The following is a 12,859-nucleotide window of genomic DNA, read 5'->3' as shown; positions in this document are numbered from 1 at the left end:
CTCAAATTAAGAAACAGACTGAAGTGATGGCTGCGACACTACAAACCGCCATTAAGGAGGTAATGGACCGGTCTGGGTGCCCAGCAGATCTGTGAAGCCTGCGTTATCATCAGGACAAAGAGAATCAGAGGACCCGTAACCGCAGAACTTAGCTCATGCGATGAGTTTTCCAAAAACAGTGGTAAAAAAAAAAAAAAAAAAAAAAAAAAAAAAAAGAAAAAAAAGAAAAAAAAGAAAAAAGAAAAAAAAGAAAAAAGAGAAAAGAAAAAAAAGAAAAAAGAAAAAAAGAAAAAAAGGAAAAAAGAAAAAAGAAAAAAGAGAAAAAAGAGAAAAAAAGGAAAAAAAAGGAGAAAAAAAAAGAAAAGAAAAAAAAGAGAAAAAAAAAGAGAAAAAAAAAAGAGAAAAAAAAAAACCACAAACAAAAAAACAAAAACAAAGAGTGCCTACGGTGTGTACCGTGAGTATTGTGTCAGTTTTACCTTTGTGATAAGAAGTGGTGGGCCCGGTGCACGCGCGCACAAAGGTGGTGTGAAACTTGCTATCTGAAAGAAATAGTGCTGTATAGAATATTAATAACCACTGGACACGAAATACAGTCCACGAAACTGCCAAATTGATTATTGTTTGTAAAAAAAAAAAAAAAAAGGCAATTCGCCTAGAAGAGAAAATGTTGAGCCAGGCAGATGTGATCGTAATTGGGCTAATCTTAATAATCCCAGGGTCGGCAACTATACATCGCATTAACCCAAGGGAAAATATGTGGGTAACCTGGGCAAATAAAACAGGGCAGCCCGCGTTTTGCCTTTCCCTCGCCTCAGCAACTGAGCCGTTTAGGACTTGTTTGTTAGGTATGCCTGGATATAAGGAGGGCGACTTTGCCGCGTTCAGTAATGGCAGCTGTACTAATGTGACTGCAACTAGCAACTGTAGTGCTAACTTGATAAAAGGATTAAATCACTCGCTACCCTGGGATCCCCAGGAGTTGGAACTGTTAGGGTCGATGCGAGTTGGAAATACATCTAAAAATTGGACTCAGACATGTTTTATATTTGGGGGACCCCTACAGACGGGTATCCAGTTCTACCAGGCAAGAAATTGGACAGGGTGGACTAATGTCACCTCCCATGCATCTTACTACAAGTATCAGGATGCGGGCGATTTTTGTGGTACCAACGACAGTGGTAATAGCTATGCTTTAGGAGCGGCTGGAGCGGAAACAAAAGGAGGAATAGGGATCTGGAACAATGGTACCCCAAAGGCGTTGCCCCCACAGGTATTTTTAATATGCGGGGACAGGGCCTGGCAGGGTATCCCAGCAAATGCTGTAGGAGGGCCATGCTACTTAGGAAAATTGACCCTGTTGGCCCTGGGAGAAAATTGGTGGAAAACCATAACAAGAAAAGGGCAACAACAAAGACGAAAAAGAGCCGCCACGGGTCTTTCCCCAGACTGTCGTGATGATGTAACTCTGCCTAGCGACACCGAAAAGGTCTTCCTTTCACTATTTATACCAGGCGCTGCAGCTGCGAGGGCCCTAAATGAGGTAGGGAAATTAGCTTGTTGGGCTAAAAAGCAGGCTGATGTGACAACAGAGCTTATTGAAAAATTACTTGCAGATCAGGATAGCTTCCGTCATGCGATTTTACAGAATAGAGCTGCTATTGACTTTCTGTTATTAGCACAAGGACATGGGTGTGAGGATTTTGAAGGGATGTGTTGTATGAATCTGTCTGACCATGGCGAGTCAATCCACAAACAGCTACAATGGTTAAAGGACCACGCCAAGAATATTCAACAAGATCAGGGGTTATTCGATACCTGGCTTAAGAATATATTTGGGGAACTGCCATCTTGGATAATAAGTTTAATAAAAGAAAGCTTACACATTTTAATTGTTATATTAGTAATAAGTATATGCTCTTGTATAATTTTTAGCTGTGTGAAGAAAGCAATTATGAAAATTGTTAATCAAGTCTGGGTTGCTCAAAAACAAGAAGGGGGAATTGTGGAGGAGTGGCTGGTACAGCAGGGGCACGATCTAGTATCCCTGAGCAACCCATGTTTTTAACAGTAGCAGGGATATGCTGACAAAGACGGCTGGTGACCTTGACCATCCTTCCCTGAGCAGAAGAAGGAACCTCGCCACGTGATGAACAACAAAAGCGGAACAACACCCGGGATAAGGAGGAGGCAGAGATCGGCGAGACCAGCCGGCAGCTACCAATGAGAAGGGTGTTGTGAGCGCGTGCCCAGCCACCCCATCCGTTCCGGTGAATGATGGGGGAGTGACCGGGGAGAAAGACCCCCTGGCTGCTGTGTTTGCAGACTTGCGGGTATCAGACAGCTCCTCCTCGTGGCTGGTTAAAAGGACTAGCCAAGCTAGGAGGGATATGTGTAATAGTATTTATATGCATTTTTGTTTTGTGTACCCTGTTTGTTGCAATGTATACGAAAAATGATTGAAAGATCGGTTTCAGCAGTGTTTCTAGTAAAACAAAAAGGGGGAGATGTGGGAATGGGAGTCTCACTAACGGACATTCCTGAGTTTGATTTTAATGAGCAAACACTGCACCACCTGGCATGACAAGGCACTTAAGCAGAAAACAACGGAGAAAGGAATGTGCAGCTGGAAGGAGAAAAACAAGATAAAGACCATGAAGGCATTTCGCATGATCAGAAAGAACGGGCCAATCTGCTAGAGTATAGATGCGCGTGAACACAAGGCTGTAACCTATCTGCAAGCTGCAGGTAGCGTGTGTTCATAGTAGTTAACTATATAAGCCCTGTTATAAGTGTAAATAAAGGAGAATGACCATACTCATATTGAGATCCGTCATTACTCCGGAATCGCAACTCCCGCTCCGCCATCGACACTGAACAAAGGGAAACTCCGACACCCTCCCTGCCCCCAAAGGCCAGTAGGCTGAGGGTGGGCAAGAAGTTGGGAGGGGGCATAGCCAGGACAGCTGACCGAAACTGACCAAAGGGCTATTCCATACCATATGACATCTGCTCAGCAATAAAAGCTGAGAGAAAGGAGGAGGAGGGGAGGCATTCGTTATTCAGGCATTTGTCTTCAGAAGCAACCGCTATGCGTACTGAGGCTCTACTTCCCGGGAAGTGGCTGGACATCGCCTGCTGATGGGAAGTAGAGAATAAATCTTTTTGCTTTGCTTTGCTTCTGTGCGTGACCTTTGCTTTTCTTCACTAAACTGCCTTTATCTCGACCCATGAGTTTTTCATCTTATATTCTCCCCCTGTCCCGCCGAGGAGGGAGAATGAGAAAGCGGGTTGGTGGGCACCTGGCGGCCAACCAAGGTCAACCCACCACAGTGGGCGAGTGTAACAGTGGGTGTGAATGGGATACCCACAACTGTCTGAGAGGGCATTTGCCCCAAATTAATAACAATGAAGAGGAAGATGACCATCACCTGATTTAAACAGCAACCAAGGAATTATAAAGAGACTTTGCAATTACAAAGGACACTCTATTGGAATTCCCAACATTATTGATTGGGCTTTTGTTTTGCCGGGGGGAATAATTTCAGCTACTCCTTCTGAACTCCATCATCATATCAAAAGGAAGCCCAAACAAACAAAAAAACCCCCAAAACACCCCTTTATGGCATATATCAGCAATCCTCGTGGCAACACTAGGGAATGGAAGCTCCCTATGAAAATAAGCTGCTTTGATGGATGCTCACTCTCACACATCCTGAGCTGGTATATGTAAGCTGTGGCAACAGTGTTCTTTTAGAATCTGCCCCTCACTGTCTCTAGGAAAGTATTAAATTTACTTGAAAAAAAGGAAGTTCTATAAATACTGACTTTGCAAGTAAAACACAGAGTTCCATTATGCAAAGAGAAAGCAAGTTCTTCTACTTCAATGAAATATTTTTATGCAATTAACAAACAAGCCAAACAGGACCATTGGCTATAGACTTTCAAGCCTGTCAAGATGTGCTCACATTTTACCTCCTAGAAAAATCACAAGATAAAAAAAATCCTTACATCCTCAGACTCGAAGACGTGACAAATCATTTTGTATTGCCTTTTTCCATCTTGGGAGGGGTGAGATGCTTCCACATTGTCCCGGGAATTTGATCGCGGCATTCGTCTACGAGCCATCAGAACAACTATATTCCCTATATCCGCAATGTAAGAAATGGTCCTCAGAGGATGATCCATCATAGTTTCCTGGAGGATAGAAAAAATGGTATCAGATGCTGTTTTAAGCAAATTCTTATTGCACTTTTGGTATTTTATAAAGAGATTAATGGCAGTATGACACCTTTATTAAGTAAATGTCTACAAAAAGGAAAAAAGTCTCCTGTATGAAAGGAGGTGCCAAGAGGAACCAATAGCCTCACTTTCAAAAAAAGCAAACCAAAAAAAAGCACATTTTGAAAATGAAAGTTACTGTGGAAAAGAACACAAAGACTTGGGTATCTTGGCCTGAACACACACAACATGCTGAGGACTAAGGACTTCAAATTAGTTATCACAACCAAATACTTTAGGCTTGCCTGGGGACAATTGGTACTTGTCATATTATAGTATTAGACTGCCTAGAATGCTGTATAATGTGAACAAAGTTTCTTATCTTTTGGGCTGACTGCAATTAGCATACCTGCCAAATCAGTCAGACAACTCTGATTAATTCCATGTGTGACGTGGTTCTTGAGCATAGATTTCTGACCAGGAAGTCTTGGAGGGAACTATAAGAGCCAGCACTCCCTGAAAGTCAAATTTTGGCAAGTAGATGAAGGTCTATTTCAAAGGATTATTATTATAACACTGACAAGGCCTGACCTGGCAAAGGTGCTTCTTTGTCCATACCTGTGTGTCTGCATTCAATACTTTTATTCTCTGTGTAGAAATGAAGAGGTCCACTTCAGTCACAGGTTGAGATTCACCTTCTGGAGCCTGCAAATAAATGGAATAGAGTCAATAACATTAGGTAACACCCTTAATAATGATATTAGATCACAAACAAGACACAGTCACCAGAACAGCAATTCAAAACAAAGTATTAGATTGCAGAAGCTAAAGATAAACAAAAAGATGTGGAAACCCTGTATTAGATATGAAAGTGGGTTAGATGTAATTTGTAAAATTTTTAATCCCATAAAAAACACTCTGACCTCCCTTCCCATATAGGGGCTTAGCAACAGTGACTGCTCAGAATAATAGAAAAATGTGTACCACAGGTGTAGTTTTAAATAACTTATAGTGCAGTTCTGGCAAGAGGGTCTTCACAGTCAGACAACATACTATTAACGTGCTAATTCCCTCCAGAAGCCGTACCTTTGTAAACAAAAAGCAAATGCTTGCAATTTTAAGTGCCTTTTAAAAAATATAACTATTTAAGAACTCCATAATCATAAAATATTACTAAAATATGAGTCAGCATATAATTGTGTGTCTATACTTTTTTCCTTTATTTGACACAGCTGTGAATCAAGCAAAACACTCTTTATAGAGGAATAAAAATTTTTTTTTTACTTTGCCAGTTTACAGAATAAAACCTTTGACACATCAGTCCTATTTCTTTGGTATGCGTTTTCGGTACTACCTGTATCCCTTTGATAATTCCAATCTTTACCCTATTTCTAACACAAAATGGCTAATGATAAGCAATAGCTAATGACAGCCAACCAGGCAATTGATTTCTGAGAAATGTTAACTGACATGGTAGCTCAGAAATAAACCTAAAAAACCCTTGCTGGATGCAGAAAAGAAAAGCACAAAATAAAAAGGCAAAAAACCCCAACAAAGCAAACAAAATAACAGACATAACATCAAGCTGATGGTGGTTGTACTGCACCTTCTTCCTGCCTTTGGCTAATTTCTGGGCCATCTGTTTAGCATGTAATAAACAGAGATGGAAAATAGTTAGAGAAGAACTTGCAAAGACTCTTAAGTCAAACAGGAATCTATATATACACTAATGCCAGGGCTCAATCTATTAGTTGTTCTGGATTAGTCTCTGCTTAGATTAATTTCCTTGTTTTCTTTTTGGTTTAAGGAAAAAAAAAAGTTTCATGTTTAACAGTTTTTGAAAAATGAAGAGAGATCTGCACCAGGAGAGTATATAAAAGGATTTTTTTTCCCCATTTAAACATTACTCTGAAGAAACAGTTTCCTCCCCAGCTCTCCAAAAGCCTTTCCTCATTTACAGCAGTACAAATTGAGAGTGGCTCTCCTCCAAAGTAAAGTCAGCATAGGTGCAAGACAAGAATCCCACCCATTATTATTCCAACTTTCTCAGATTTAAAGAATTTAAATACAAATTGCTTAACAGTCTCACACACACATGGAATCATAAATCCCAAAGCATGCAATCTTTAATCCCAAACACAGAAATATGTTAAATTTTCCTGGAAAAAAAATAGAAGTTATATCTGGGAAGTGGGAAGTGGTGGAGTCCCCATCCCTGGAGGTATTTAAAAGACGAGTAGATGAGGCACTTAGGGACATGGCTTAGTGGGTGGTGGTGTTGGGTCGATGGTTGGACTCGATGATCTTAGAGGTCTTTTCCAACCTCAATGATTCTATGATTCTATGAACCCTTCTGCCCTCAACTACATCTCCTCCTATGCAAATACACCCATGCATTTGGAGACCAGGTTTTTCTGTGACACCTTCATAAGGATATTTCTATACCATCACATTCTTCCAAGAATGGGGAAGATAATATACTTCATAAACACCTGAAATTGTCTCTTATCATGAAGCAGTATTACTGTAACTCTAACTGCTTTATACCCAAAGATATTTCATCCTAATCCCATGAAAACCTCTTATGTACTATTACTGTGACAACAACAATGATGATTGAAAATAAGCGTCATTGCCATTCTATTGCTTTGCAGTTGGTTTAAACATAAAACCAAGAACTCTGAAGACCTGAACTTATGGACCTGCTTATTGAAGAAATGCAAGATTCACCCTACTGGCAGATATCCTTTTTACTTCCAAGATGAACATCTCTTCTTAGATAATTAAGTTAACAGGTGTTCTGTGAGGGGACAAGGGCCTTTTATGCCAAGGCCTATTATGTAAATAATTTTGTTTACAGTCAAAGAGGAAGCACACCTTTTTTTTTAATATATATATATTCAAGAATTTAGTGTTAGTATAATTGAAGTCTTAACAGTCTAACCATTATTAGTCCAGATATAATTATTACAGAAGAAGAAAGAATAATAGTAAAGTTGAAATTGTTATACACCCACTCCTTAGTTTCTACCCCTGTTCCTGGTGTTGTGTTCACCCTTCCATTGCTCTTCTTGGGCCTAAAGTTGGTGGTTTCATTCTGGTGGGGGTGGGGGGTGGGAGTGCTACAGCAAGTTGTCAGCATCTGGGGTCCTTCACCAGGAAGAATATGATGTTCATGTTGGTGGCTTCTTCTTCACTCCAGGATCTGCTTGGGGTAATTTGTATATGTTTGCTAACATGCTTTTATAATATTTGCTCTTTCTTCATTGGTCTGCAACTCCAGGTAACATCCAAATTTACTATATACGGTGGCTTTTTACAGATGCTAGGTACTATTTCAATATTCTCTGTTACCCCTAAAATCAGTTTTGTCCAGCTCCAGGTCTTCATTTCTTTAACTGACCACTGGTGAGTTTATAGCCATGGGGACTCCGGTGCCAGAAGCCTGTGCCCTATCTCATATCATCCCATGCCTGTACTCCTCTACACGGCATTCTGTGTCTCCAATTCTCAAGGCCCCTGCTATCATACCAGGCCTGTATTTCTCTACACTACATTATTATGTCAGAATCATAAAACCATACAAAGATAAACAAAAGAAAATGGGGTGGTTTAACCTCAGTCGGCAACCAAGTACCACACAGCTGCTCGCTCACTCCCCCAGCCCCGGTGGGATGGTGGAGAGAATTGGAGGAGTAAAAGTGAGAAAAACTCGTGGGTTGAGATAAAAACAGTTTAATAATTGAAATAAAATGATAATAATAACAATAATAATATTAATATAATAATAATAATAATAATAATAATAATAATACACAAAGCACGTGATGCACAGTGCAATTGCCCACCACCCGCCGACCGATGCCCAGCCAGTCCCCGAGCAGCGGCCCCCCCCGGCCACCTTTCCCCAGTTTATGTACTGCGCATGACGTCACATGGTATGGAATATCCCTTTGGCCAGTTTGGGTCAGCTGTCCTGGCTGTGCCCCCTCCCAGCTTCTTGTGCACCTCCAGCCTTCTCAGTCGGTAGAGCATGGGAAGCTGAAAAGTCCTTGGCTAGTGTAAGCATTACCTAGCAACAACTAAAACATCGGTGTGTTATCAACATTGTTCTCATCCCAAATCCAAAACACAGCACTGTACCAGCTACTAGGAAGGAAATTAACTCTATCCCTGCCGAAACCAGGACATATTATCCATAGACACCTGATCAATTATAAAAATTGCTGTTACAGCTAAACCAAGTTAAAACAAAGCTATGGGTAGATCAAGAAAAGTTCAGAGAGAGCAGGCCTGACAAACTTCAGTCCTGAGGCCTTGCAAACTCAACACAAAACTACCAATAGAAATACAGTATTACAGGACTACAGGATAACACTTTATAGATAAAGATTTATGACAAATTAGTATTAGGAACTGCAAACAGAAAGCCTGAATCATGGATGCACTCAATATTTTATGTTCATGCTCACAACTTAAGTCTGCCAGATTTACTTTAAACCTGTGTGAAAGCAGCAACTGAAACATTAGATTCTTTCTTATTTACAAAAAAACCCCCAAGCATTTTCACTTTTCTAATCATCTTTTTCAGATAGAGAAATATGCTATAGTTTGCTATCACCAGACTGTTGCAAAAGCAATTGGAACTGGCTCATACTGAAGGCTCTCCATTAACTTAATTGACACTGACATTAAGAAATAACATACGTATCCTGAACAACAGCTTCTGCACACACTGATAGGATTTAATTTTATTTTTTTTAAAGTCCCCAGATAAGCAATTGTAACTGTTCCCCAAAATCAGATTCTTTTCCAGACAAAACTAGAAACTATACACAATGATGGATCTCACACACGAAAAAAGAAAAGCACATGTTAAAAATAGAAAGGAAAAGAATCTTGAGCTAGAACGCCACAGTGCAGACACTATGTCAAAGGTGACTCAAAACACCCTATTAATCACTACATTCAGAACTCTGCTCTCAAATTCAGTGGGAACAGTATCAGACTGCAGATTTACTTCAGCTTCTTAGTGAATGATTTTCTAATATTTCATAAAACTAATGTAATGGAGGTCCCAGTTGACTGGAGGTAAGCAAATGCGACACCCATCTACAAGAAGGGCCGGAAGGAGGATCCAGGGAACTACAGGCCTGTCAGCCTGACCTCGGTGCTGGGGAAGATTATGGAGCAGATCATCTTGAGCACCATCATGCGGCACGTACAGGACAACCAGGTGATCAGGCCCAGTCAGCATGGGTTTATGAAAGGCAGGTCCTGCTTGACCAACCTGATCTCCTTCTCTGACCAGGTGACCCGCCTAGTGGATGAGGGAAAGGCTGTGGATGTGGTCTACCTGGACTTCAGTAAGGCCTTTGACACTGTCTCCCACAGCATTCTCCTAGGGAAGCTGGTGGCTCATGGCTTGGACAGGTGTACTCTGCGCTGGGTAAAAAACTGGCTGCATGGCCGGGCCCAGAGAGTTGTGGTGAATGGAGTTACATCCAGTTGGCGGCCGGTCACGAGCGGTGTTCCCCAGGGCTCAGTATTGGGGCCGGTTCTGTTTAATATCTTTATCAGTGATCTGGATGAGGGGATCGAGTGCACCCTCAGGGAATTTGCAGACGACACCAAGTTGGGCGGGAGTGTTGATCTGCTTGAGGGTAGGAAGGCTCTGCAGAGGGATCTGGACAGGCTGGATCGATGGGCCCAGACCAATTGTATGAGGTTCAACAAGGCCAAGTGCCGGGTCCTGCACTTCGGCCACAACAACCCCATGCAGCGCTACAAGCTTGGGGAAGAGTGGCTGGAAAGCTGCCTGGCAGAAAAGGACCTGGGGGTGTTGGTCGACAGCCGGCTGAACATGAGCCGGCAGTGTACCCAGGTGGCCAAGAAGGCCAATGGCATCCTGGCCTGTATCAGAAATAGTGTGGCCAGCAGGACTAGGGAAGTGATTGTCCCCCTGTACTTGGCACTGGTGAGGCTGCACCTCGAATACTGTGTTCAGTTTTGGGCCCCTCACTACAAGCAAAACATTGAGGTGCTGGAACGTGTCCAAAGAAGAGCAATGAAGCTGGTGAGGGGTCTGGAGAACAAGTCTTATGAGGAGCGGCTGAGGGAACTGGGGTTGTTTAGCCTGGAGAAAAGGAGGCTGAGGGGAGACCTCATTGCTCTCTACAACTACCTGAAAGGAGGTTGTAGCGAGGTGGGTGTCAGTCTCTTCTCCCAAGTAGCAAGTGATAGGACAAGAGGAAACGGCCTCAAGTTGTGCCAGGGGAGGTTTAGATTGGGTATTAGAAAAAATTCTTCACCAAAAGTGTTATTAAGCATTGGAACAGGCTGCTTGGGGAAGTGGGGAAGCCCGGGGGTTGGTGCCGGCAGATTTGCAGGCTGCCATTAAATGTGTGTCTGAAGGGGCATAGGTCCTGCGCTTGCCTGTTTCTGCTCTGGCTTCGGGCCCCCGCTCCCCCCGTGGCCCTCTCTGCTTGGCAGGGGGGCGGAGCAGGCGCTATGCTGGTGGTGCCAGGGCTGGGTCCCGTGTGGCAACTCCCCGAGTCCATCCTACCAGCCCCAGCCCTGCTGCTCGCTGCGCGGCGGTGGGGGAACTGATGCAAATTGGGGCAGGGTTTGCCCAGTCCCCTTCTCTCCCTGCTGAGGACTCAGCAGAGGAGACGGTTGGTTTGGCTACCTTCAGGGACAGTTGAGATTTTCTGCCCTTTTCTGAATCGCCCCTTTCAGTGCCTGCCATTGTGGAGTCGGGAAACTGAGGGGAAACCCACCGCAGGGGAGGGGGGGGCGGTCTCACTGAGCGGCAGACCCGGCTTCTGCAGCTCTCTGTCACCCCAGAATGCTCGGAGTTTATTTCTTTTTCTGTCCTCTCTATGCCCTTTTATCCAATTACCCTGGGCACGCCTTGGTTAGTCGGGCACGATCCGATGGTTCGTTGGGCACAGAGACGAATTTACCTTCCTGCCGTTGAGGCAAGAGATGCTGCTGCTCTCCCCCCTCCCACTGCAGCTGGCGGGGTACAGCGGGCTCTGGCGGCATGTCCTGGTTTCGGCTGGGATAGAGTTAATTTTCTTCCTAGCAGCTGGAACAGTGCTGTGTTTTTCTCAATCCCTTTGCAGCAGAGCGCAGGCCACAGTTTGCTTTCACTTGGAGGGGCGTCCAGTACACCTGGAACCGACTGCCCCAGGGGTGGAAACACAGCCCCACCATTTGCCATGGACTGATCCAGACTGCACTGGAACAGGATGAGGCTAAGGAAAACCTGCAATACATTGATGATATCATCGTGTGGGGCAGCACAGCAGGAGAAGGTTTTCAAAAAGGGAAGACAATACTCCAAATCCTGCTGAAGGCTGGTTTTGCCATAAAGCAAAGTAAGGTCAAGGGACCTGCACAGGACATCCAGTTTTTAGGAATAAAATGGCAAGATGGACGTCGTCAGATCCCAATGGATGTGATCAACAAAATAACAGCCATGTCTCCACCAACTAGCAAAAAGGAAACACAAGCTTTCTTAGGCGTCGTGGAGAATGCATATTCCAAATTACAGTCTGATCGTAAACCCTCTCTATCAAGTGACCCGAAAGAAGAACGATTTCAAATGGGGCCATAAGCAACAACAAGCCTTTGAACAAATTAAAGAGGAGATAGTTCATGCAGTAGCCCTGGGGCCAGTCCGGGCAGGGCAAGATGTAAAAAATGTGCTCTACACCGCAGCCGGGGAGAACGACCCTACCTGGAGCCTCTGGCAGAAAGCACCAGGGGAGACTCGAGGTCGACCCCTAGGGTTTTGGAGTCGGGGATACAGAGGATCCGAGGCCCACTATACTCCAACTGAAAAAGAGATATTGGCAGCATATGAAGGGGTTCGAGCTGCTTCAGAAGTGATCGGCACTGAAGCACAGCTCCTCCTGGCACCCCGACTGCCGGTGCTGGGCTGGATGTTCAAGGGGAGGGTCCCCTGTACACATCATGCAACTGATGCTACATGGAGTAAGTGGGTCGCACTGATCACACAACGGGCTCGAATAGGAAACCCCAGTCGCCCAGGAATTCTGGAAGTGATCATGGATTGGCCAGAGGGCAAAGATTTTGGAATATTGCCAGAGGAGGAGGTAACGCGTGCTGAAGAGGCCCCAATGTATAATGAACTGCCAGAAAATGAGAAGCAATATGCCCTGTTCACTGATGGGTCCTGTTGTCTTGTGGGAAAGCATCGGAGGTGGAAAGCTGCTGTATGGAGTCCTATGCAACAAGTTGTAGAAACTGCTGAAGGAGAAGGTGAATCGAGCCAATTTGCAGAAGTAAAGGCCATCCAGCTGGCTTTAGCCATTGCTGACCAAGAGAAGTGGCCTGTGCTCTATCTCTGTACTGACTCATGGATGGTGGCAAATGCCCTGTGGGGGTGGTTGCAGCAATGGAAGCAGAGCAACTGGCAGCGTAGGGGCCAACCCATCTGGGCTGCCGCATTGTGGCAAGATATTGCTGCCCGGGTGGAGAACCTGGTTGTAAAAGTCCGTCACGTAGATGCTCACGTACCCAAGAGTCGGGCCACTGAAGAAAATCCAAACAACCAGCAGGTGGATCAGGCTGCTAAGGTTGAAGTGGCTCAGGTGGATCTGGACTGGCA

At 44.1% G+C, this 12,859-nt stretch overlaps 1 protein-coding gene across 4 annotated transcripts in view; it reads right to left on the bottom strand.

Annotated features, from left to right (window-relative positions):
* Positions 1-12,859, bottom strand: part of LOC143172027 (amyloid-beta A4 precursor protein-binding family A member 1-like) — a 138,457-nt gene that overhangs the window by 18,416 nt on the left and 107,182 nt on the right. For 3 of the 4 annotated variants that reach the window (XM_076361242.1, XM_076361244.1, XM_076361245.1), the window contains exons 6-8: positions 5,828-5,860; positions 4,840-4,926; positions 4,012-4,197 (exon numbers count right to left, since the gene is read on the bottom strand). In XM_076361242.1, the coding sequence (XP_076217357.1) occupies positions 4,012-4,197; positions 4,840-4,926; positions 5,828-5,860 (306 nt within the window). The remainder of the gene's footprint in view (positions 1-4,011; positions 4,198-4,839; positions 4,927-5,827; positions 5,861-12,859) is intronic. The other variant, XM_076361243.1, reaches the window with a different exon arrangement.

This window comes from Aptenodytes patagonicus, chromosome W, assembly GCF_965638725.1.
Source record: "Aptenodytes patagonicus chromosome W, bAptPat1.pri.cur, whole genome shotgun sequence".
NCBI classification, from domain to species: Eukaryota; Metazoa; Chordata; class Aves; order Sphenisciformes; family Spheniscidae; genus Aptenodytes; species Aptenodytes patagonicus.
This window is presented reverse-complemented; position numbering and strand designations above follow the sequence as displayed.